A 22721-nucleotide genomic window follows, 5' to 3' on the forward strand; every position below is an offset into this window, starting at 1 on the left:
TATAATTCCAAAGAAATAGGATGTAACTCCCCATTAGCTTAGTTTTATGTTTGCTCTAAGCTACTGAGTTATTAATTGTAGCTCCAGAGCTACAGCAGATTTATGAGTTTAACTCCTGTATGAATACTGGTGATATTCAAGCCATTGCAGATGCCAAGTGTACTCTCTTGTGTTTCCAGATTTACCAGAGATGCTGGTTAGTATTCAAAAAAGCTTCAAGCAAAGGGCCAAAGAGGCTGGAGAAGTTCTCAGATGAACGAGCTGCTTACTTCAGATGCTACCACAAGGTAAGACACGAGGTTGTTTCTCAGTTTGTTATTTGATGTAATATCAAGAATAAAACCTCAAGTTTACGTGCATTAATTGGGCTGAAAATTGGAACTGTTTTTACTCTCGAGGTCCTAAACCCATTTGTATGTTCCTTCACTCAGTGAACCAGAGGCAGAGTAAGTATTCTATTTTCTGCTTTGTACAAACATCTTGCTGAGTGGAAAATACCTGTATTTTGAAAGCAGCTGTCCTTTCCTCAGGCCTTTAAACCCAGATCTGAAATATTTTGCAATGGCTGCTGCTCTTCATATTTACAGTAACAATCATCCAAAGGAACATGTGAATTCAAAAAGCTGGGCACTTTAAGGTTCCCATTTTACTAGGATTTTGCATCTGTTGGAAGACAGTACCAGCTACAGACATGAAAGACAACGTGCACATTTTTCTTGTAATAATGGTGTGAAAGCCTTTCTTAAATTAATTGGTGTTAAAAGAATGAAGTTTTTCCCTCCAGTCACTTCTCTAGAATTTTGTGCACCTTTCATATTTCATATTCACCTGAGAATTTACATGTGTAACTCTCCTGGGCATGGAGATGAAAATAAGAAAGCCTTTAATTTATAATCATTGCTGGCAAAAGTTTAATATATTGGAAGATTAGGAATTATGTGCAAACTCAGCTTGAGGGTGATCTGTGCTTCACTTTGACATACATTTAAGAGGAAATCTTGAGGGAATAGTGAATCTGAATTCAGACTTGTCTGTCTACATGGAATGTGTAATTGATTGGTCATAAAACCTGTGGCTATTTCTAATAAGTCAGGCCCAGAAATAGTTCATTCACTTTTACATTAAGCAACTTGCAGAAGTAATGAGTGATGATTTTCCACTTGATGTGTGTGAGGGCTGCACAGTGTGTGAGAGAATTTCCAGCATTGACTCTGTCAATTATTGCTGCAAATCTCTGTTTCTTCCATTGTATTAATGCAATATTTTAGCAGCACACGCTGTCTTGGAGTTCACACTGGGTAATGGATATAAAATCCAAGAGGAATCTAAAAGAGGCTGAACTTTCTTCTCTTCTTTCAAAGAATTCTATAGGTTAACACGTATTTGCATGTATATAACCCATCAGCAGCCTGGACCTGCAGACTAAAGCACCATGGAAAGTCTCATTGGCTTAGAGGGATTTTCAGTTATAAGTCAAGCTTAGTCTATATTTAACAGTTATTTAATTTGAGACTATTGCTTCTTCTATGAATTTAGTTTCTGGGTTTCTCAAGTAGCTTATTTGACAGGAGTAAACGATGGTCAAACTCCACAGTCAGTCACTGGGAATCGACTCTTTGCCTTAGTGGCTGCACAGATCATGGTTTCTTCCTCTGAAAGCTGTAACAGTGTGTAATCACAGCTGGGATATTAATAGTTATAGACATTAAAGCGGACCCTAGTCTTGGCTGAAGTCTTAAGAAACACTGTCAGAGCAGTAAGACATCTTATGCACATATTGTGTCTGGTTTTTGTAGGAATTGTGTCAGTCATAGAATCATAGAATGGTTTGGGTTGGAAGGGACTTTGCAGATTGTAGCAGGGAAGGATGGCGAAACTGAAGAACCAGTGCACTGATGAAAGCTTAACACAAACAATATTTATTACAAAGAAGTGGCCAAGTAAACAGGAACCCGAGAGAGAGAGAGAGAAAAGGAGGGAAATAAACCCTAAATACAACACCCCAGTCACTCAGGTGCTGTACTTATGAGGTTGTCTTACCAGCTCCCAGTGCCTGGAATTCCCCTCGGGGTGTCAGCAGGCTCACACGATAGCGACCGTCCCTGTGAAGGGCAACGTTGTCCTTCCTGTGATGCTTGAGTCCCACTCCCAGCATCAACCATCTGCTTTTTATACAATTAATTGGTGATGTCTGCCTGGGCAGGTGTGACCAGCACTGCCCAGCCAGAGGCCTTTGGTCCCTCCCCCTGTTCTGCAGGTGGCATCTCTTCTGCACACGGGTGGGTACCCTGGAATGTCCCTGTGCCCACATGCTGCACCTCAGGGGGTCTTTCCTGAATGAGTATGGGGGCTTACTTCATCCTCCTCCTCTTCACTTTCTCCTTCAAATGCCCTGGAAGGGCCATCAGCCAATAGTGAGGTACTAATTAATTATAGTTCATACAAAATGCTTCCTTCAAGGACTAAGTTCTCGTTTATCAGTGCTTGTTTCCTTATAACTTGGCAGGAAAAGAACAGATTCTCACAAGTGGCTGTGCCGAACACAGACCAAAAAATAGCAGCCTGTAATTAAGCCCAAATACACAGATCATGCAGTTCCACCCCCTGCCATGGGCAGGGACACCTTCCACTATCCCAGGTTGCTCCAAGCCCCATCCAACCTGACCTTGGACACTTCCAGGGATGGGGCAGCCACAGCTTCTCTGGGCAAACCTGTGGCAGTGACTCACCAAAATCTGGGGGTTATTTCAGGCAGGAAGAAGATCTGAACCCAAATGTCTCGAGGGGAAGTGGGCAGAGAAAGGTTTACCTTTTGGAGTGAGTGTTCCTGACAGCACTGGTTCCAGCAGGGGGAACTGGTAGATTATATCCTAAATCTCCTTTGGGGGCTCATGTGAGGCAGCTGGGGTCTGAGTCTAAAGCTGGATATACTCCAGATGATCAGTCTGAACTTTGATGTTTTTTTGGTGTCTGGCTGAGCTGCCAACTCCAATCACCCCTTCCCCTGAACCTCTCTCTGCTTCAGGGCCCAGGTACATAGACCCAAATTACAGGGTAATTGCTGAGGTTTCTGCCACAGGAACCTGTAATTCTTCTGTATAATCCAGAGGGATCTCTCTTCCCGGCATCCAGGTGGCCTGGATGCTGTGGATGTGCTTGCTGAGAGGCTGGACAGCGATCTCTGCCCTGGGAATGTTGCCACTGGCATTTGTTCTCCATGTTTATTGCCCCTCTTGGCCACACTGGAATGATGCCTCAGTGCTGTGGGGAGGTTGAGATGAGGTTGCCTGGGGCAGTGGGGTGTCCCTTCTGCAGTGACTCTGGGGCTCTGCAGTGTCCCCATTTGTTTTCTGTGATGGAAGGGCTGCTTTCTGGTTGGAAAATCATCAGCTCTCCAAGCAGACAGGTCCCCGTTTATTTTTAACAAACCTTGCTGAAAGGGAGCTAATGAATATTAAACAGCATTTTCTGGGCAAAATGTGTTCACTTACAAAGAGCACAGGTGGATAAAAATGAGTTTCTTTTTTAAATAAACCTTGTAAACGTGTGAAATTCTAAGGTGGTGAATGATACAGCTTCTAACAGTGTTAAATATGAGCTGCTGAAAAAAGAGAACATGTCAGTGCTGCTCTGTACCCCTCTGTGGATGAACTGATCCTGATAAAAACCATAGTTAATTATTAATAAAACCTCCAACAAATAACTGAATATGGCAGAGCCTTCAACTATCACTACTTGTCACCTGCTTTTGATGGTATCAAGGCATCATCCACAGGTCTGGGATAGTCACTGCTCTTTTGATACATGTTTTGTCAGCAAGAGCAGCTGTTGTGATAACAGCTCCATGGTGTGGAGAGGCTTTGCTGTGACAACTCTCATTCTGTCACTCCTGGAAAGAGACTGCTGTCACTGTCTGTGACAATGAAGTTAATCCTGCAAATGAGAAGCCCAGCCAGTCCTGTTAACGTGTCAAGTGTCACTGTGCCATAAACCTGTGCTAATGAAACTGAGGGCGAATGTGGTTCAGTTCTGAAAGATGATGCTGTAGGAGGAAAACCTCACCTACAGATTAGCAGTGTTTCAGAAATAATGGTCATTAACTTCCTACCTGGGTTCTGAAGTGATTCTCAAATGCTGTTGAAAGCAGCATCAAATCTGGAAAACTGAGGAGCCCCTGCTCACCCCATCGATCTCGGGAGAGGTTTAATCCATCATAAAACTGTAAAGGGTAGAAAAAGGAAAATGATGAATGGAGCTAATTTTTCAGTAGCACCTGCCTCTTTCACTGAAATGTTTCATTCTGTTACTGTTTTTTTTTTTCTTATGATGGATTAAAGTGCAAATGTTCCTTTGATTTATCAGTGGAAAGAGGCTGACTGGAGCACTGGGGCTGGTGGCACCGTGGTGGTACCAGTCACTGGGCTAAGGTTATCCAGCAACTCCTTGGCACCTCGATCCATCAAGATCTTGTCTTTATCCATCTGAATTCTGGATCCCCAGAAGTGTTTCTGAGGCGTCTCAGTGGTATTTTGGAGAGTCCAGTTGGTTTGCATTTGATGGATGTATCCTTGTCTGCAGCCCTGCACCAGGGCCTGAACTTGGACATCCTCACCACCAGAAGAGTTAAAACAGAAACAGAAAAAAAAGTACCTATTTTTTTTTTTTGGTGTAATATTGACCTTTAAATACTTTCTAATTTTGTTCTGTTTTTTTTTAAAAGTGGAAAGATTGCCGTGTCCTAAAATACAGGTTGTCTGAGAACAGTCATCTGTAGCTTATGAGGAGAACTGGGAATTTGCATACACAAAGCAAATTGCCCACTTAATTCATTGGGTCCCACAAGGGAGAGAACATAATTAGAACCCAGGCTACAAAATCTATGCAGAGAGTTGCCTTTCAGGTAACTCTCTAGTTTTCACTTGTTAAATGTAAATAAGCAACCACAAATTGCTACATGCTTTAACAATACTGGAGAAAGGAAGAAATTCTAATGTCTCCAGGTTACTTTTTTGACTTTGCAATGTACCAGAAGAATCCTTAATATTCCAATACAAACCCAACTAATTGCTTAGTGCTGACAGGAACACACCAGTTCCTTGAGGGGATCTAACTTTTAATCCGATTGTATTAATCTTACCTTGAAACAGCAAAAGTAATTTAACCAGTCTTTCTGTCTAGTTATGGAATAATCCATTTGGAAAATTGAATTCTGTAATTTGTAACTGTTTTCCAGGCAAAACTGTATCAGTAGCAAATGAAGTGTTTAAAGTATGACCACTCTGCTAATAACTGGCTGTTAAACATTTCTTTTAATGAATACCACAGCTTAGCTATGAATGAAGTGTCAAGTTCAAGGCTTTAAAAGAATTAAAGTAACTTGTCAGGATATTTTGGTGTCTTCACTCTAATGCCATGAGGTTCATGGCGAGGCTGTGGGGCAGGTTCATGTCCTTGCATATGGAAGTACAAACCTTGTGCCTGTGAGGGAAGGAGCAGCCTCTGAGGGTGGTGGAAAAACTGAATCTCTAAATCTGGTGGTTGTTCCTGGCATTGATTTCTTGGAGTTTTCTTTCATTTCCAAGCCAGTGTTGGGGTTCTGGGCAGTGTGTGCAGTTCTGTGTGTGAGCAAGAGAGAACTCACAGCTGATGGTTTTTCCCACTGAAGAAATGGAGATATAGGTATGGCTGTACATTTTATTAATGTATATATATATATATATACAAATACACACACATATATATGTTTTAATAAATATATTAAAGCCAACAGGTCAAGGGAGGTGTTTGAGCCCCTCTGCCTCGCTCAGGTGAGATCCCTCCTGCAGAGCTGCCTCCAGCTCTGGGAAAGGATGTGGAGCTGTTGGAGCGAGTGCAGAGGAGGCACCAAGATGATCAGAGGGATGGAGCAGCTCTGCTGAGAGGGAAGGCTGAGAGAATTGGGATTGTTCAGCCTGGAGAGGAGAAGTCTCTGGGGTGACCTAATGGTGACCTTCCAGTGCCTGAGGGAGCTCCAGGAAAGATGGAGAGACTATTTCCAAGGGCCTGGAGTGACAGGACAAGGGGGAATGGCTTCACACTGCCAGAGAGTAGGGTTAGATGGGATATTGGGAAGGAATTCTTGGCTGTGAGGGTGGTGAGGCCCTGGCACAGGTTGCCCAGAGAAGCTGTGGCTGCCCAATCCCTGGAAGTGTCCAAGGCCAGGTTGGACCGAGCTTGGAGCAACCTGGGCTAGTGGAAGGTGTTTCTGCCCATGGCAGAGGATTGGAATGAGATGATCTTTAAGATCACTTCCACAAACCATTCTGTGATTCAATATAAAATTTTAACATGGTATTTATATTAGTAAGTTAGATATGTGCAGGCAAATCTTATAAGCAGAACTGAGCAGTAGCATTTTGCATTAAATGTTCCCCTGGGGTGTCCTGGGAAATGTTAGATGTATACTCATCATGGGGGCAATTTTCAGTAAGCCAAGACAGAACCAGAGTCCTTAATTAAGATTAAAACCCAGGGTACATGAGAACCAGTAGTATGACAGCTGTGTAGGCAATAAATATACTCCCTTGTGTTGTGTTCTGAAAGGCTCCCCATATTTGAGAATTATGCACTGATTCAAACAATAGCTTGAATGCTAAAGATCGTTTTTAGTAAACTGTGTGTTTGGCATGTTTTTGAAGGGAATGGGAGAGATGGAAGAATTTTGTCTGAGTGCATCTGTCAGGGTGAAGCTCTGTCTGCTTGTTCTGTCAGCTGGGAAGAGAATGATGAATCCCTGTTCCTGGTTCAGAACTCTCTTACCACACATCTCTGCAAGCATTTTAGTTTTTAATCTAATGAAATGTATTTCAATTATATGGATTGTCATCCTAATGTAAAGGAGGCTTGAGAGTAAAGAGGAGGGGGCAAGTATGCAAAGGGGGGTCTTTAACCCCTTACAAAACCTTCTTCTTGTGATTTCTCTGTTTACACTGTCTTAGATCTGATATTTGTGGTTTAGAATTTTAGAATTATGTTGATAAATACACATTATTTGCTAATCTCTTATAAATAAAACCTACATGAATTGAACTAATCATGAAAACACTTCTTTTGCAAGAGCCTGACAGGAGGAGAGTTATTTAAAAATGCAAAAAAAAAAAAAGAAAGAAGAAAACTTGAGCCTGAGATATTTGCAGGTGTTTGATGCCTGCTCCTGACTCCTTTCCAAGAGCTGGTGAGGGGGTGTTTGCAGCCTGTCACTTCCTCGGTGTGAATTGGGTGCGAATGTGCCAGACAATTGGAACCATCTGTTGCTCGAGGGTGAGCAACAGGGAGGCTGTTTAGTCATCTGGGATAACAAGGGTGTTTTGGAGCCCCTTGTGGGTGACACAGCAGGTCAAATATTGTGATCTTTAGGTGACATCTCCCTCAGGGGTGCAGGTGTGATGTGGAGCCTTGTGCAGGGTACCACTTGTGCCACTGTCCTCAGAGAGAGCCCCAGAGTGCCAGGTTTTGTCCATCTGTGCCTGTTGCTGAAGGAAGCCTTAGTCTGGAACTCTCTGGGAGGAACCCAGAGCATGTGCATTTTGCTGCAGACATTTGGACCTGGGTCAGGGGTCAGAACAGGGGCTGCCTGGCTGTCACCCTCCAAAGGGAGATGCTTTGGTGGCATCTTGTGCAGCTCAGCAGAAACCACCAGGAAGCCTTGAGATGCATGTGAAGGCTTTGAGGCTGTGCCCTGTGAAATGCCATTATACAAGAGCTCTCAGGCAGTCAGTGCAGCACAAAATAACTCAGGAGCTGCCAAATGGTGTAGCTAGATTTCTCCAAATATAAATACCCTTTCTTTTTCTCCCCCAGTTCACAGCTAAAACGTGAATTGCAAAGGATTTGATGATCAGTGACATTAATGACATAATACTGTTGATTCCAGACGTCACCCAGGGGGTGAAATCATGTGCCCTTTCCTTTGACCAGGCTGTAAGCCAGGGCTTTTGCTCTCCTGGAGGGAGATCCTGGTATCTGAGGTATGGCAAGAGCAAATCTCATTCCCCATGGCTGGATTCAGAGCTGACACAGTCCTGGGAGAGCTGCAAGGTGGATGTGACACGTGCAGTGTGCAAGGCTGGGAGCCTCTGGGTGGGCAGGGGTGAGCTGGAGGTTGGAGTGCAGAGACTGGAAAGTCCAGAATGTCTCCAGTGGTACAGAAATGAGAGAAAATGGGTGGTGGATGCTCTGTGCCAGGGCTCATGTAAGGAGATAGGGCAGGGATTGCAGCTCACAGCCCTAGGGAGAATAAAACACGTCAACCTGGGGGTTGTGATCTTAGGGATGCTGGGAGTGGTGAAGGGAAAAGGTATGAGGCTGGAGTCACAGTAAGAGAAACAGTGACCAGGAGTGTCTGTAGTGCAGGGCAGACAAAGCAAATGCTTTAATCTTGTCCTTCTCTCGCTCCCAGTGGGATGAATGTGCTCCCATGTGGGCTGGAGGTGCCTGACTCAGGCTGCACACAGGGGCAGCAGTGATTCTGTTTGGGTGGGTTATTTTCCTTTCCCACCCCTGTGCAGGAGCCTCTTTGTGAATTATTTTATTTAATGTATTTTTAAAGCTCTGTCTTAAGTCCCTTCATTATCCCACCTCCCTCACTGGGGATGTGGGATATCTCCCAGCCCAGGGCTGATGGGGTTCACTTGGTGCCTCTGACACTGCTGAAAGTGCTTTTGGCTCCTGAGCCAGCACAGAGAGGCAATTCCCTGTTTTCTGACCAGTGCAAACCTTTCCTGATCACACTGAGCCCTGTCAGCATCCTCAGGATTCATCGTGCTGGAGACAGTGGGATATCCAGCAGTAGGAGTGTGATGTGCCTAATTTTCAGAATGGAGCTTTCCATTAGCTAAAATCCAAGGTAGGTAAATGATTCATTTCCAAAATGTAAGACTACATTCTGCTGACTTTGATAGTCGAAGGTACAAAGCTTCATTAGCACATTCCCTTGCAGGAAATGTAAATGTGCTCAGTCTAAATGTCAAGGTAGTTGCTGTCCTGAATGAAAAAGTCTGGTTCTTTATTTCCTCTTGCATTTGAATCCTTTCTTGGCATCTGAGAAAAATATATTGGAGCTTGGCAGCTGGCAATTTGTGCTTGACCTGTCATGTACTGAGCACGGTGGGAATAGGTTATGACAGATTTATCATATTTAGCAAGGAGTTTGCTGGTGTCTGGTTAGCACTGGGGGATGTGCTCCCATCACAGGATTTTCTGGAAGAGCAAAAAATCCTCTTGCAAAATTAAGCACAATTAGGAAGCCTCCGTTTTGACACTTCTCAAAATCTTCAACCTGGAGGCTATAAAAACCTGAGTTCTAAATTTGGCAGCTCTGCAGAAGGTTTGGTGGGCTGTTCCTTCCATTATGTCCTTCTGCTTCTGCCCATAAAATGAGTTTCCTGCCATTGGATCTGTCATTTATTTTTATTTTGGAGAAATGTTGCCCATGAGCTGCTCTTTGTTCCTTCCATTCCCAGTAAGAACCCCTTTTTCAGAGGTCTTGCTTGGAAGTGTGATTTTTGGCTGTCAGTTCTCTGCTACTCGGAGGGGCTGGGCATATAAATTGACTCCAGGAAGAAAGTGCCTTAGGATGAAATGCTGGTTGACCCCAGGATGCTCTAGAGGAGGGTTTTTTGTTGCCGAAAACTTCAGCACTGATAACTCTTTATAATTCCTGTGTCTTATTTATGAGACAATTGCTGTGGTTTCTTTGTTTAGAGTTACAGCTGGATATGAAACTAGTCCACAGAACCAACAAACCAAAGGAGTGAAGTTGTTGGGTTTGACAGCTCTGCTAAATTATCCCCCTTTCTCTCTCTCCCCCCAACCCTTACTGTGTAAAAGAATCAGTGAAATATTTTCTGATAATGACTATTTAAATGAAACTTCCTGATTCCCTTGTGGAGTGTTAGCTTTTACATTAAAATTATTTTAAATAATGAGGAATTCCTCCTCAGTCAAATTTAAGAGCACTGTTTGTGGGTTGGGAGGGTGAAAAGTGCATGTTACAAATATAAAGGCACCTGGTGTGTATTTACCAAAGCTGTATACAAGGTAACAGATCCATGTTTATTTATTTAAGGTATGAAAGCTGTTTTTCCAAACAGTATTTGGCAACAGAAATCTTTGTTTACAAGTCCGAATCTTTAAATCTGAACCGCTTTCTAATAACTAAAACTGATTTTTTTTTTTGTTTTAAATGGACCATTCTAACAAATCCTCAACTTTCCGTCAAACAATAATTTAGAGAGCAGCTTTCACCATCTTACAGCTTTGTCCTCCACGATGAAAGCTGTACTAGAACTTGCTGCTCCAAATGGGTGAATCCTTTAGACTTTCATCTTCACCTCTCTTTGCTTCTGCTGCATCAGGCTGGTCTTTCTCATGCCCTTCATGTCAATATTTCTCAGACTGGAGGGAGCTTTGATTCCACCTTTTGGCTAAAATTCTGCTGGGATGGTGTCACACTGAAGCTCATGTGCAGACAGGAGAGGCTGCAGGACGTGGCTGCTTCATATTCCAGGGTCTTCAGGGGGAATGTCTGAGGTGATTCCTGCCAAGGCTGCCTTTCTTTAAGAGCAATCACAGGCCTCTTCGTGCTGTCTCACCTTTTCTCTCTCCTTTCCATCATGATATAATTCTCTCCTCTCCTTGCCCAGTCAATAATGGATATATCTCTTTTCAAGCTCCTAATTAAAATTCCAAATTGTGCTTTTTCAGGTCACGGAGCTCAACAATGTGAAGAATATATTAAGGATGCCAAAAAGCACAAAGAAACACGCTGTGGGGATTTATTTCAGTGATGACACCTCCAAAACCTTTGCTTGTGAGTCAGGTGGGTGAAATGGTAACACACATTAGAAAACATAAGAGCATTAATCGTGGAATTATAAATTATTATATACCTACACGCAGATTTTTGGGCATTTATACAGAACTTGAGGCAGATGAGTGGTGCAAGGTGCTGCAGATGGAGTGTCTTGGAACACGGATTAATGACATTAGCCTTGGAGAGCCTGACTTGTTGGCATCTGGAGTAGAGAGGGAGCAGAGTGGTAGGTACATAAATGTTGACCTTTTCACCTTTTAATGGCATTATTTTAAAGTTTTGAACTGTACCTATGGATATTAGAAATAAATAGGAACAAATTGCTTTTTCAAGCCTTCCTTCTGGTTTTGTGGGGGTTGGTTTTGTTTGTTTGAGGGGTTATTTTTTGACTACTGTTTTTAATTGCTGCCAGAGATAATAAGTAAGGTAACTAGAATTATTTTGGAGCAGCACTTTTCTTTCTCAGACAAGTTAGTTGCTCTTGGAGATGGGAACTGTCTTTTGTTGTGTGTTTTCTTGTATGATGTCAGTGACGGAGGCACTTTGGCAGCATTGTAAAGAAAATAATAAATAATAGTAATTGCATGTAAAACTTGAGCCCATGGCTACTTCACTTTCCTATGCAAATTAACTAATTACCTGCACAAGCAATGTATTTATTATTGCACACAATTTTAGTTGTTTGCAAATGTTAGGATTGTGCTGGTGCAGATCTCTTCAGGCTCTGAAAGCACAAATGTTTGAGTGCAGCATTCTGACTGCCCCAAGCCTGGAGTTCATTGAGTACTGGAAGGAACTGAGTCTTTGTTTCTGAATTAGTTGTTCTAAGTGGAAATAAGATCATGTATTAGAGCTGGAAAATAGGAAATTCCTTGAATGACTTGCACATGTAACGGGCAGGGATTTTAGACTAACCTTTTGTTTTTCTCCCAGAGAGATTCAATGTGTATTTGATGCCATCCCCTAATTTAGATGTGCATGGGGAATGTACCTTGCAGATAACATTTGAGAATATCTGTCTTTGGGACATCCAGAATCCCAGAGTTAAACTCGTCTCTTGGCCATTAAGTGCCCTCCGACGCTACGGGCGGGACCCCTCGTGGTTCACCTTTGAAGCAGGGAGGTAGGTCTGGGTTTATTTTATTGTTATATATTGCTTTTATTTCCTGGTGCTGCTGGGTGGTGCTCTGGACCACTTCTGAAAGGTGTTGACCTTCAGCCAGAGGCCAGTCTGGACCCACTCCTAAAAAAACAAAAAAATATTGAAACAAATATAAAACCAAACAAAAACCATCTTGATCCCGGTTGGATGGAAGCAACTGCCAAATAAATGTGCCTGAGGGTGGGTGTGGGAGAGCTGAGGTATCCCAGGGGATGGCAGGGTGGAGGGGGACAGTGTTGGATGTTACTGTATAGAGTTATACTTAAATAAAGCAGTATATGAGCCAGAGAACTGAAGGGACAGATCTGGGAAGAAGAGGTGAACATCATTCCAGAATTTGTACAATGTGGGCCTTTGGGCAGAGAGTTATGGGGTCTGTACCAGGAGAAGTGGAGTTTGGTCTTGAGGGCAGTGAGTGCCAAGTTGTTTCCCAAAAGCAAACTAAAGGAGAAGGAACTCCTGTTTTCCACTGATTTTTTTGTTTGTTTGTTTGTTTTTGAACAAATGGATTTATAAGAAATGTGAAATGCAATTCCTTGGTTTAGAGATGTTCTGTATTGCTCCTGCAGCTCTGTTGTAATGAGCTGAAGACTTTGGCTGGAGCTGGAGCACTGAGGTTGTTGAACTCAACTATCAAATAATTCTCAGGGGATATGGATGCTTTATTTTAGATCAGCACATTAAAGAATTACAATAGTAAAAGAGAAATGGATCATACAATTAACTTATCTGGGCAGGGAAAAGGCATTTGGATTTCCATCCTCCATATTATGCAGGATTTAGCCCTCTTGGGCAGGGGAAGGAATACATTTTCATTTAGCTGATAATGCATCAGGACAATGCAATTGGGACGCAGAGGATTTGTATTTATTGTTTCAAGTGGAAGATAAAGCTGTGCAAAACTCATTACTGGCAGTGTTAAAAGTCTGAAGGGGAAAGACAAATTAATCTTACCTGGCACAGATTCTAGATGGAGTCTAAATATAAAAAATCTGGGTCTGGTGTGTGAACTCTCCAGAGCTTGTGATAGATCAGCAGTGCTGAGCTGAGTCCCTGGCTGGGACAACACAAATATGGCCTGAAACAGTGAGATTGGACCAGGGCTGCTAAGAACCAGGGGCAAAGACTTTCAAATAACTTTGTTCCCTATTTCAGCCCCCGTTGTTTCTCACTGCCTGTGCAGTGACACTTCTAGAGCAGCACAGGAAAGTTTTGCTTGTTCGTGGCGACCTGTAAACTTCCATCTCACACCTGGATCCCTTCTGCTCTTGCTTTGGCAGGATGTGTGACACAGGAGAAGGACTGTTCATCTTTCAGACCAGGGATGGGGAAGCAATCTATCAGAAGGTTCACTCAGCTGCTTTGGCCATAGCAGAACAACACGAGCGTTTGCTGCAGAGTGTGAAAAATTCCATGGTACGGCTGCTTGTTGGGCCTGGTATTCCAGGCTGGAATATCCAACCACCAAGATGTGTCTTTGGTGGAATTTTAAGTTTTGATTTAAGGATTCTGATTATTGCTCTTATTAAATTCTGCTTGATTATAAACTGTAGGGTAATATGTATAACTGCAATTCCTTTTCAAGAATCAAAACAAGAGGGAAACTTTCAGTCCTCGATCTTCGTGTTTGCAAAGCTGTCAATAAGTGTGAATTGATACAGAGATAAAAGCACATTCTCATTAGTTTCCTTTGATGAATCAGCATCATGAGTTTAGTTGGAAGCATTTCTCATCAGTCTATTTGCAAAATGTTGTGGCTCGTGCTCAGTTTTCTGTTTGCTAATGGGTGTCTATACTGAAGATTTGGGAAGAGTCATATGGTTCATATTAAACCATGGAGAGGACTAGGTGTTTGCCTGATCTCTCAGTGAATATCTGTTTTCCACGAGTGCTTTTTGTGTCTAAAATTTGGTTTATGACACACATGGCTGGTAGGAAATATAGAAGTGGAAGATGCAAAACCAACAAAAATGATAGTGAGGGATCTCCAAAAGCTTTATGTCTAAGGAAGGCAGTTTTGTGGCACTTGCACCTAATGTGTTTCAGGGTCTTATTAACTTCTAATTTAATTTTTTGTTTGCTTATGAAGCCTGTAGAGTGAGAAGGAGTGTTTTGTTTATCTCATTTCTCAATTGGTCTCTGCACTCCAGGACTCACAGGGTGACTCTGGCAGTAAAATTAGTATCCTGAAGATAAGAGGTTTTCTGGAATATATAGAATGCGCAGAAAGGACAACTGTGGAAGAGCTTGGCTATAAACAACATCTCTATTCCAAGCAGTAGTAATCTGCAACAAGTCTTTCTTCTTTCCTTTGCTGTAAACATAAGCACTGCTGTTATCCATGTCTAATCCTTTCAGTAATTCTACTGTCTTAGTTTCAGAGATAAGTTGTAGTAATGAATTATCCCAGTATTAACTGGATGAACCAGCTGGGATGAAACAGAAAATGCCATTATTACTGTGAAAATTTTAGTAAAGATGAGAGTGGATGTTGAGGGGATGGAGAAGGGAACAAACTGTCTTAAGTACTTGGTGTCCTTTTGTTCTTCCACAATCTTTGCTGGGTTTGGCTTTTGTTTGAAACCAAGAACCTTTTAGTTCTAATTAACAAAAGGAGTTCGAGTTCAAAAATATCCAAAACTGAGACAGATTGTTAGATGATATAAGTGCTCAACAGTGACTAAATTAAGCAGATTAAAATTAACCTAGGCTAGGTCAGCATAACTAACTAACATTTGTATCCACCAGGATCAGAAGTGATCAAGTAACCTGTTGAGAGCACAACTTCATTTTCAAGCAGCAGGGATCAGTTCTGAAGCAACAGTGAATAGTTTTAAAGGCAATTTCATATTTGTTGGCTTTGCATTTATGAAATAGCATCTTTAACAGATGATGTCTGATGCTGCACTGCAAAGTTCCCATCTTACAAATGCCAACAGACTGCACAGATGCAGAGCTGCTGTAGATTTCAATAGGCAGCAGCTGCACAACCTCTCAAAGCTTTTTCAATGAATGACCACAATCCCTAAATCTAATTTTATAGATCCTAGATTCCTAAGTAGGGAATAACAACATATTCCTGATGAGCTGAAAGTCCTGTAATTTAGTAGCAGGATACAATTGTTTCAGAGGAGTCCATGTGCCCCTGAATATGAGTTTCCCAAGCCTGCCATAGGAATGTTGCCTGGTTCCAAAATACTCACTAAGGCTCAGTGGCTTCTCTCGCGTTCAAGATTCTAAATCTGGGATTCAGATTTAAAAATTTAGGCAGAGGGCTGTTATATCAGTGTAGAACTCCATGGCTTATTTTACTGATTACAAAATATTTGTAAAGTACCTATTTGTTCAAATTGATTGATTTCCCCTGTATTTTTCTTCTGCTTTTGAACACCTCAACGAGGAGTTTATTTCAGGGGCTTGCACCTCATCCTCAGCTTTCTATATTGTTCCTGTCTCCAAGACTTACTTACTCTGTGTGGATTCTTAGTATTAGTGAAGCTTGAGTTGTTATTTACAGAAAGGGTAAGTAAAAGAAGAAAGTAGGAGATGTGGTGGTGAGAAATGAAGTCTATACTGAGTGTGTTCTGTTTGCTCCTGGAATCCTGACCACTGCCATATCACTGGAGTGATTATCCAAGGCTGAGGGGAAGGCTTTATTAATCTACCTGAGTGTTCCTGCAGCCTGTGCAAGAAAAAGGAAAAAAGAGAGTTGAATATCCCATGCTGACAGAGTGAAATAAAGCTGCCAAGTTCTGCTGAGAACGTGGGCTCTGATGTGTCTGTCACCTCCCTGGCAGTCACTCCTGCACACCCAGTACGTGGTTCAGAGCGTGACTGGAGCTGGCTCTGGCTCCTGAGATGGGAAGTGGGTGCAAAGCAGTTCCTGGGATAGAACCTCACCCTCACATGTGCTGCTGCTGCTGCTTCATGCCCGGGTCTGAGCACACGCTCACCAGCCTGGGACACTTCCACAACTGGAGGTCGCTTGTTTTCCTTCTGGGTGTATCCACAGCTCTCTCCCTTTTCTCTTTTAAAGGCAAGAATGAGCTGGCTTTGCTTAGTGATGCATGAAACCATTCTGGTCATTTGGTAACCCATCCCATCCAAATGTTTCTTTCCTTTCACTTTGGCCTTGCCAGGCAATGGAAAGAAAATACCTCTTCAGGTTATATTTTCGTGAGGATTTGGTTGCCATGAAAACTGATGGGAGCAAGTACTGTGACTTCACTGCTCTCTCTTCAAGTTGCTTTAAAAAAGACATTAGAACCTGACACCTCACTAAGAAATAATAACTGTGAAGCTCCCAGTCTTGGCAGCTAAAGCTCAGTGCTTCATGGAAACAGATCATCAGCCAGTTTCCTGCAGCCTTCCCTGACTCTTCTTCCCTCTTGAAGTGGGCACTTTGCACTTCTTCCATCTGATGTGTCCCTGTCCAGGCTGGAGCTTCTGTTAGCTCTGGCCACTTCCACAGAAATTCAGAATTAACTCAGAATTAACTCAGAGTTAACTTCTAGAATATTTACCATTAGTGCAAGACAGAGAGTAGCCAAAACAGCAGCAATATGTTGATGCCCCTTAATGCCTGAAGTTGTTTCTGTTACTTGACCAGTCTGTAGTTTTCCTATAATGAAGTTGCAAATGTTTCTTAAACAACTATTGTTCAAATTGATTTTGATCGATTTGCTGGGAAGAAAATCCCCCCCAAAACCACAGCAAGTGCAATCTCCAGGGGGAGGTTTCAAGAGGAAGGTTTGCCTCAAGTGCTAGTTGTCCTGCAAAACCTTTGAAAATTAGGTTGTCCAGCCTGAGGAAACCGACCAAACCTAACAAACTTTAAATCATTTTTATTTTCTTTCCCTTTGGAACCATGTTTACGGCTAACCTGAGAGAACACTGGTGTGCAGGGGCTTTTTATTATTTTTTTTCTTTGTTTGCTTTTGGGGTTTTTTGTTTGTTTGGGGGATTTTTCTGATTTTGTGTGGGTTTTTTTTTTTTAGTACTTTTTCTAAATTTTTGTAATTTTTAATGCAATTTTGCTGATTTGTTAAGGTGGGATCCAAGAAAGAAAATACTTAATCTTTCCTCTGCGAGCCCCAGGACTTCTGAGACCCAGCACCCTGTGTTTGGCCCAGAGCTGGTGTCACCATCCAGGTGACAAGAAGCCAAGAGGTGGGGCAGCAGCTCCCCAGCTGCTCCTGACAGTGACTGGGAGCTGCTCCATCCCCTTCCTCCATGGGTCTCTAGCAGCATCCAGAGCTGTGGGGTGGCTTTTGGTTGTCCCTTGCAGCTCCTCCCATCTTTGCCGTGTGGGTTTAAGCGTGACCGAGCATCACTTGCTGCCCTGCTTTATGTGCAGGGTGCTGTGTTTGAGTCTCTCTGGGGATCCTGATCCCTGCTCAGCTTTGTTCTCCTCCTCCTCTGAGCAGAAATGGGTGAGAGTGGAGGTTTGGTGCCCTCTGGTTATCAGTTTATTAACTGTGTTAATGATGTGTGGAACCGCACGTCCCACCTGGCTCCAGCCTGTGCCCAGACGTGCTCCAGCATGTCAATGCTGGCTGTGGGACCTGCTCCCAGCTCTGGGTGCTCCTGTGGCACAGAGCCAGGGCATTAGCAACTTATCCCTCCTCGTTGTGTTGCCACAGAGATGCAGTAGGTTAATTGTGGGAATGGAATCCATCACCATTAGAGCCGCCGGTGCTCGCAGGCCGAGGTGGTTTGATGAGACACTGTGTATTCAGCACAGAACACAGTAATTCTTATCTTCAACTCTGGACTTTTTAACTTCTTCCCCTGCTGATTGAGTTCAGGCCCTTTTCTGTGTCATTATTTAGTCTTTCTCTGGCTGTGTCTCTGGTTTTTTGTCTCCCAAGCCAGCCTGTTGATTTTTGTACTCCTGCTGACAGCTGAACTATTGCTTGAACTGCCTTAGCTCGCTGTCCAACTCACCAGTAAATGAAACCTCCACAAGAGATACCTACAGCTGAGAAATGCCATCATCCCTGATTGGTATTCCCTGTACAAGATCCCTGGTTGGTTGTTTCCATGGTGCCAAGGTGTGTGTGTGGTGACACTGCAGAGGAACTGTGATGAACATGGTGTAGGTGGGTCCTGGTGCAGTGACTCACATCCAGCTGATGTGGAGGTGGGTGTTTTCAGAGCAGGACTTGAGCTGGGCTTGATTTGGTTTAGTTTTACCTTCACATCACAGGTGTCCACTGCACAGAGAGGAGGTTGAAGGTAGAAAGCACTTCAGAATAACTTGGAAATTGGTCTCTTTGGATACACTCAACCCTCACCCCTTTTCCGTGCTTGCTTTGCCTGTTTGCTTTTGCTCCAAAATATACTAATTTTCTTGTAAAAAGTGCTGTCACCTCTGGTTTTGTGAAACTAAAATGTAAAACTTACTCTTTTGTAAAAAACTGTCTTCATAAATTAGAAAAGTCTAGTTGAACCTTGGTATGTTTGAATGGTGTTTCCCTGAGCTTTGGGAGGAGAATTTTACCTGTATTTTCAGAGAGTTCACATATTTTCTGAGTTGGAAGGGGCCCACAAGGATCATCAAGTCCAGCTCTTAAGTGAATGGCTCACACAGGGATCGAACCCACAGCCTTGGCTTTATTTGCACCAGGCTTTAACTGAGCTTATCTCAGGGTTATTCTGAAGCTTATGATAAAATCCAAATGTTTTTATCAGCTTTCACATATATCTTATTGAATTCATGTAAGAATGCCTTGAAGTAGTCAGTTCTCATGTATTTTTGTGTTAAATCCAGTATAAATAACAGGGGGCTGTGATTATGTAAGAAAATGTAGCTGAAGGCCCTGTATGCAGGGGGAAGTGTGGGATGGGGCTCCCAGCAGTGCACTGCAGCCCACGTGCCCTCCTGAGCACACTTGGATGTGCTATTCATTTGAGGAATCTTGGTGAAGGATGCAGTTATCCATCTCCTGTTGGACTCCTGTGCAAGGTCCTCAGCTGTAGGAGAGGGGAGATGAACAGAAAATGCCTCAAAACAAACGAGAACAACTTGTCCTCACACATGGGACATATCCAGTCAGGTTCTCAGTGTGCCGGGGCTGTATTTAGCTTTGGGAAGTTGCTTGTGTAGCTGGGAAGACCCTCTGCTGGCTGTGCTGCCAAAGGGGGAACACACCAGCCCTGCCCTGCCTTCTGCTGATCCCCAGTTTCTCTTTCAGCTGCTTGGGTTAGGACTCCCCTCGGGGGAAGCAGGGCTTGCCCAGGACCAGGGGAGCACCAAGGTGAGCTGTGGTGTGAAACAGCAGCGTGGCCTCCTAACCCATGGTGTGTTAGAGACTAACCAGTTAGTCCTTGCTGCCGTGGAGACTAACCAGTTAGTCATTGCTACTGTGCAGGGGGCAGAGGGAGGGAGGGAGTGAGTGAGAGGCTGTGCTGGTTGTTTTGTTAGAACTTCTTGCAGGCAGAGGTGGTGCTGTTTCAGACCGTGTCCTTCGTGTCCCTTTGCAGCTGCAGCTGAAGCTGAGCGAGCGCGCCGTGTCCCTCAGTGCCATGGTGCCCCTGCCCCGCAGCGCCTACTGGCACCACATCACCCGGCAGCACAGCACGGGGCAGCTCTACGGCCTGCAAGGTAAGGGGGGCTCGGGGCACAGCTCCTGGCACTGCTGGGGCACTGCCCTGTCTGTCCATCCCACTGCAGGGTGATGTCCAGGCTGAGCCGCTGCCGTCTGGCTGAGGGAGAGGAGGCACGTTCCCTCAGCTCGAGGTCAGGAAGGCTCTGCTGAAACCTGGGCAGGACAGGACAGGGCAGACAGGGGGTGTGTTTTTTAGCAGAAAACCTCAGGAGCTGGCAGGGCTTTCTGGCACTAACATGGACACAACATTTACCAGCATCAAGCATTCAGAAATCACAGTTTTGAACCTCCTGGTTTGGAAAACATTTAGAGTCATGTCCTTTTTTCCGTTTCTTTTTCCCCCTTCTCTCATATTCCAGGAATTTCTCAAGGAATAATGGGTGATAAATACTTATTTTATTTTTTTAAATAAATCCTGTGGAGTTTAACACCTCCACGACATGGAATGTCACCATATGTGATTAAAAATTACTACCCTGACACATGTAACCATATTCTAGTCTGGTCCTCTGGCTTTCAGGAAAAAACCCTAAAAAACCCCCAAAAACCCAAAACAACAAACAAACAAAAAAACCCTGAAAGGCGATATTTTTCCTTGTTCCTTTTTTCCAACACTAGAGGGGGCAGGCAGCACGTGGAAAGCCTCAGTTAACCAGAGGAGGGATGAATAAAAAGCAGCATTTAATGTGGCTGTTCAGATTTGTTCAATAAATCAGGGCATGGGAAGATGAGCTGCTGGTGGCAGCATGTGGCACACAGGCAGTGCACTGGGCTTGCCGTACCTTACTGTGGAGACCTTTATTAAAACAGTAATTCAGAGTTGACACAAGACAAATAGACTGTATGGGCACAAACTACTTGGTTTATATTTAGAAAAATAGCTTGCTTGCTAAACTGGGAGAAAAGGATCATGAGAAGGGGGTCAAAGTCTTTGTGGAATAAGTCAGTCAGGCAGCTAATGTTGGAATTAAGAAAGACACTCATGTTACTCAGTAGTCAGGGCTCCTTCTTCAGTGGTGTCTAATTAGATCAGGTTCCCAGATTCTGGACCACCAAGGTGATCAGAGGGATGGAGCACCTCTGCTATGGGGAAAGGCTGAGGGAATTGGGATTGTTCAGCCTACAGAAGAGAAGGCTCTGGGGTGACCTGATTGTGGCCTTCCAGTGCCTGAAGGAGCTACAAGAAAGATGGAGACCTGGACTGACAGGACAAGGGGGAATGGCTTCACACTGACAGAGGGTAGGGTTAGATGGGATATTGGGAAGCAATTCTTCCCTGTGAGGATGGAGAGGCCCTGGCACAGGTTGCCCAGAGAAGCTGTGGCTGCCCCATCCCTGGAAGTGTCCAAGGCCAGGTTGGATGGGGCTCTGAACAACCTGGGCTAGTGATTTCTGAATTGGTTCTTGTCCTCTTTTCTAATCTGCTGCTCATATTGGGAGCTAAAGTGCATTTTTCATTTAAAATGCAAATTCAGAGCTTTAAAAAACTTAATTTGCTTTGTACAAATTTCTGTTCTGAAGGAAATGGTAAAGAAAACCTGAGTGCAGATGTTTCTGAGGTGGAGCAGCAGATGAAGCAGGGATAGGTTTAATTAAAATTCTGTGAAGTTCACACAGTCCTGTGTAAAACACTGACTGAGGTGCCTGTGTCTTACTGAGGGTTCTTCTGTTTTTTCACATCTGACTTGGCGAAGATGTTTCCAGCCCAGTGAAGCTTCATCGCACGGACACTTTTCCAACCTACAGGTCAGACCATCGATAAAAGACTGTAAAGAACTTCACAAACTCTTGTTTCCTGACCAGCTGCCCCAGTGGATGACAGTGATGATGATGATAAGGATGGAAATGTGGAGAAGTCCAGGCTGGATGAGAGATTCTTGCAATACCAAGGATTTTCTAAACTTTGACAAAAGCGGAAACTATTACTGGGGAGAGGAACAAACCCAACAAACCCTCTGGTGTATCTTTTATATCTTACAGTTGGACAGAGAAGAAACCACTCCCTAAATACTTCCAAATGATTTTGTATGATAGGTATGTTGTAAATAAATGAGACTCTCCTGTGGTAGTGTGGTCCCATTTTTGTCTCTTACAGCTGTGTGTTCACTGCTGTGTCACCCTTGTTTGTGGCAATGCTTATCTTTAGTTATTTACATTATTGTTAACCTAATCCTTGCCCTTTGGAATGGTGGCCAGTTTTAAGCAGCTCTCGGATACAATTTTTCCTGTTTGAAGCCTGATGAAGACTTGATTGATTTCTTTTAAAAGCACCCTCTCTATCTTCTCTTTCCTGTATTTATTTCCATCTCTGTAAACGTTTAAAATAAAAAAGTCCCACTGAATTTGTGGTGCAGTGCTTTTTGTCATTGCTGGCAGTATCACAAACAGCTCTTGTGGAGGCATTAGAGCACTAGAAGGGAAGGACAGTGGTTTCCTTGACATCCAAAGCCACACAACCACTTGTTGGGATTTCTTGGGAAGCAGAGTAGGAGATTCAACAGGAATCTCACAATGCCACAAACGTTTTGTGGCAGAAAGATGATTTTTTCTGTTTTGTGATAGCATCCATGTTAGGCACTGCTTTCATAGTTTCATCTCAGTTTAACAGCAAACAGACTTTCAGAAATAGCACATTTGATTGCTGTTGCTGTGCCAATTGGTCAGAATTGGAGAACAGCTGTGGACAGAAAATTGTGATTATCTTAAATGCTAGCGAATGAGTGAGGTGTAGGTAAATCAACTCGTTAACAAGCTCTGGGTAAGAAGGCCTGATCAGGTTAGATCAGACTGATCATCTCTAACCCCCTCATTCCTGCTCACCTAACAAGCTTAAGGACTAAGGGGGAGTATGGGCTCTGCATATTTTTAATTGTTAAAATATTGGATACCAAAAAACCTAATGGTAATTGCATTTATCCAGGCATGTATAATGTCAGCAGCTCATTTTTCAGCAGATATCCCAGAAGAGAAGTAAAAGAACGCAGTGGCCAGAGTAGGTTTGTAGAGAATGAGCCTCATTTGTTCACGTTTATGGAGAATGAGTTGGCACAGGCTAATTTTCTCAGAGGACAGAGGTAATGGTCTTGGAGTGAAAATA

The 22721-nt window shown here is 43.4% G+C and overlaps 1 protein-coding gene across 2 annotated transcripts; it reads left to right on the forward strand.

Moving 5' to 3' along the window:
* The first annotated feature begins 182 nt into the window (after window positions 1-182).
* On the forward strand, window positions 183-21966 carry DOK5 (docking protein 5). 2 transcript variants are annotated; one of them, XM_029960371.1, is made up of 8 exons: window positions 183-287; window positions 10744-10858; window positions 10959-11078; window positions 11786-11975; window positions 13295-13430; window positions 19211-19273; window positions 19500-19620; window positions 21371-21966. In XM_029960371.1, the coding sequence occupies exons 2-8, from the start codon at window positions 10780-10782 to the stop codon at window positions 21394-21396; spliced, it is 735 nt and encodes a 244-aa protein (XP_029816231.1). In that variant the 5' UTR covers window positions 183-287; window positions 10744-10779; the 3' UTR covers window positions 21397-21966. The 2 variants fall into 2 exon arrangements, with proteins under 2 accessions (XP_029816231.1, XP_017929519.1); XM_018074030.2 differs by having other exon boundaries at window positions 191-287; window positions 11825-11975; window positions 21319-21966.
* Window positions 21967-22721: the final 755 nt, after the last annotated feature.

The sequence above is a fragment of the Manacus vitellinus genome, unplaced genomic scaffold (assembly GCF_001715985.3).
Source record: "Manacus vitellinus isolate BGI_N305 unplaced genomic scaffold, ASM171598v3 scaffold_26_pilon, whole genome shotgun sequence".
Taxonomy (NCBI): Eukaryota; Metazoa; Chordata; class Aves; order Passeriformes; family Pipridae; genus Manacus; species Manacus vitellinus.

Excerpts from the sequence above, each read along its gene's own strand:
- DOK5 (XM_018074030.2), top strand. The coding sequence starts at position 10,780 with ATGCCAAAAAGCACAAAGAAACACGCTGTGGGGATTTATTTCAGTGAT. Across the intron at positions 10,859-10,958 it reads AACCTTTGCTTGTGAGTCAG|AACTTGAGGCAGATGAGTGG; the intron begins GTGGGTGAAATG and ends GCATTTATACAG. Across the intron at positions 13,431-19,210 it reads AGAGTGTGAAAAATTCCATG|CTGCTTGGGTTAGGACTCCC; the intron begins GTACGGCTGCTT and ends TTTCTCTTTCAG.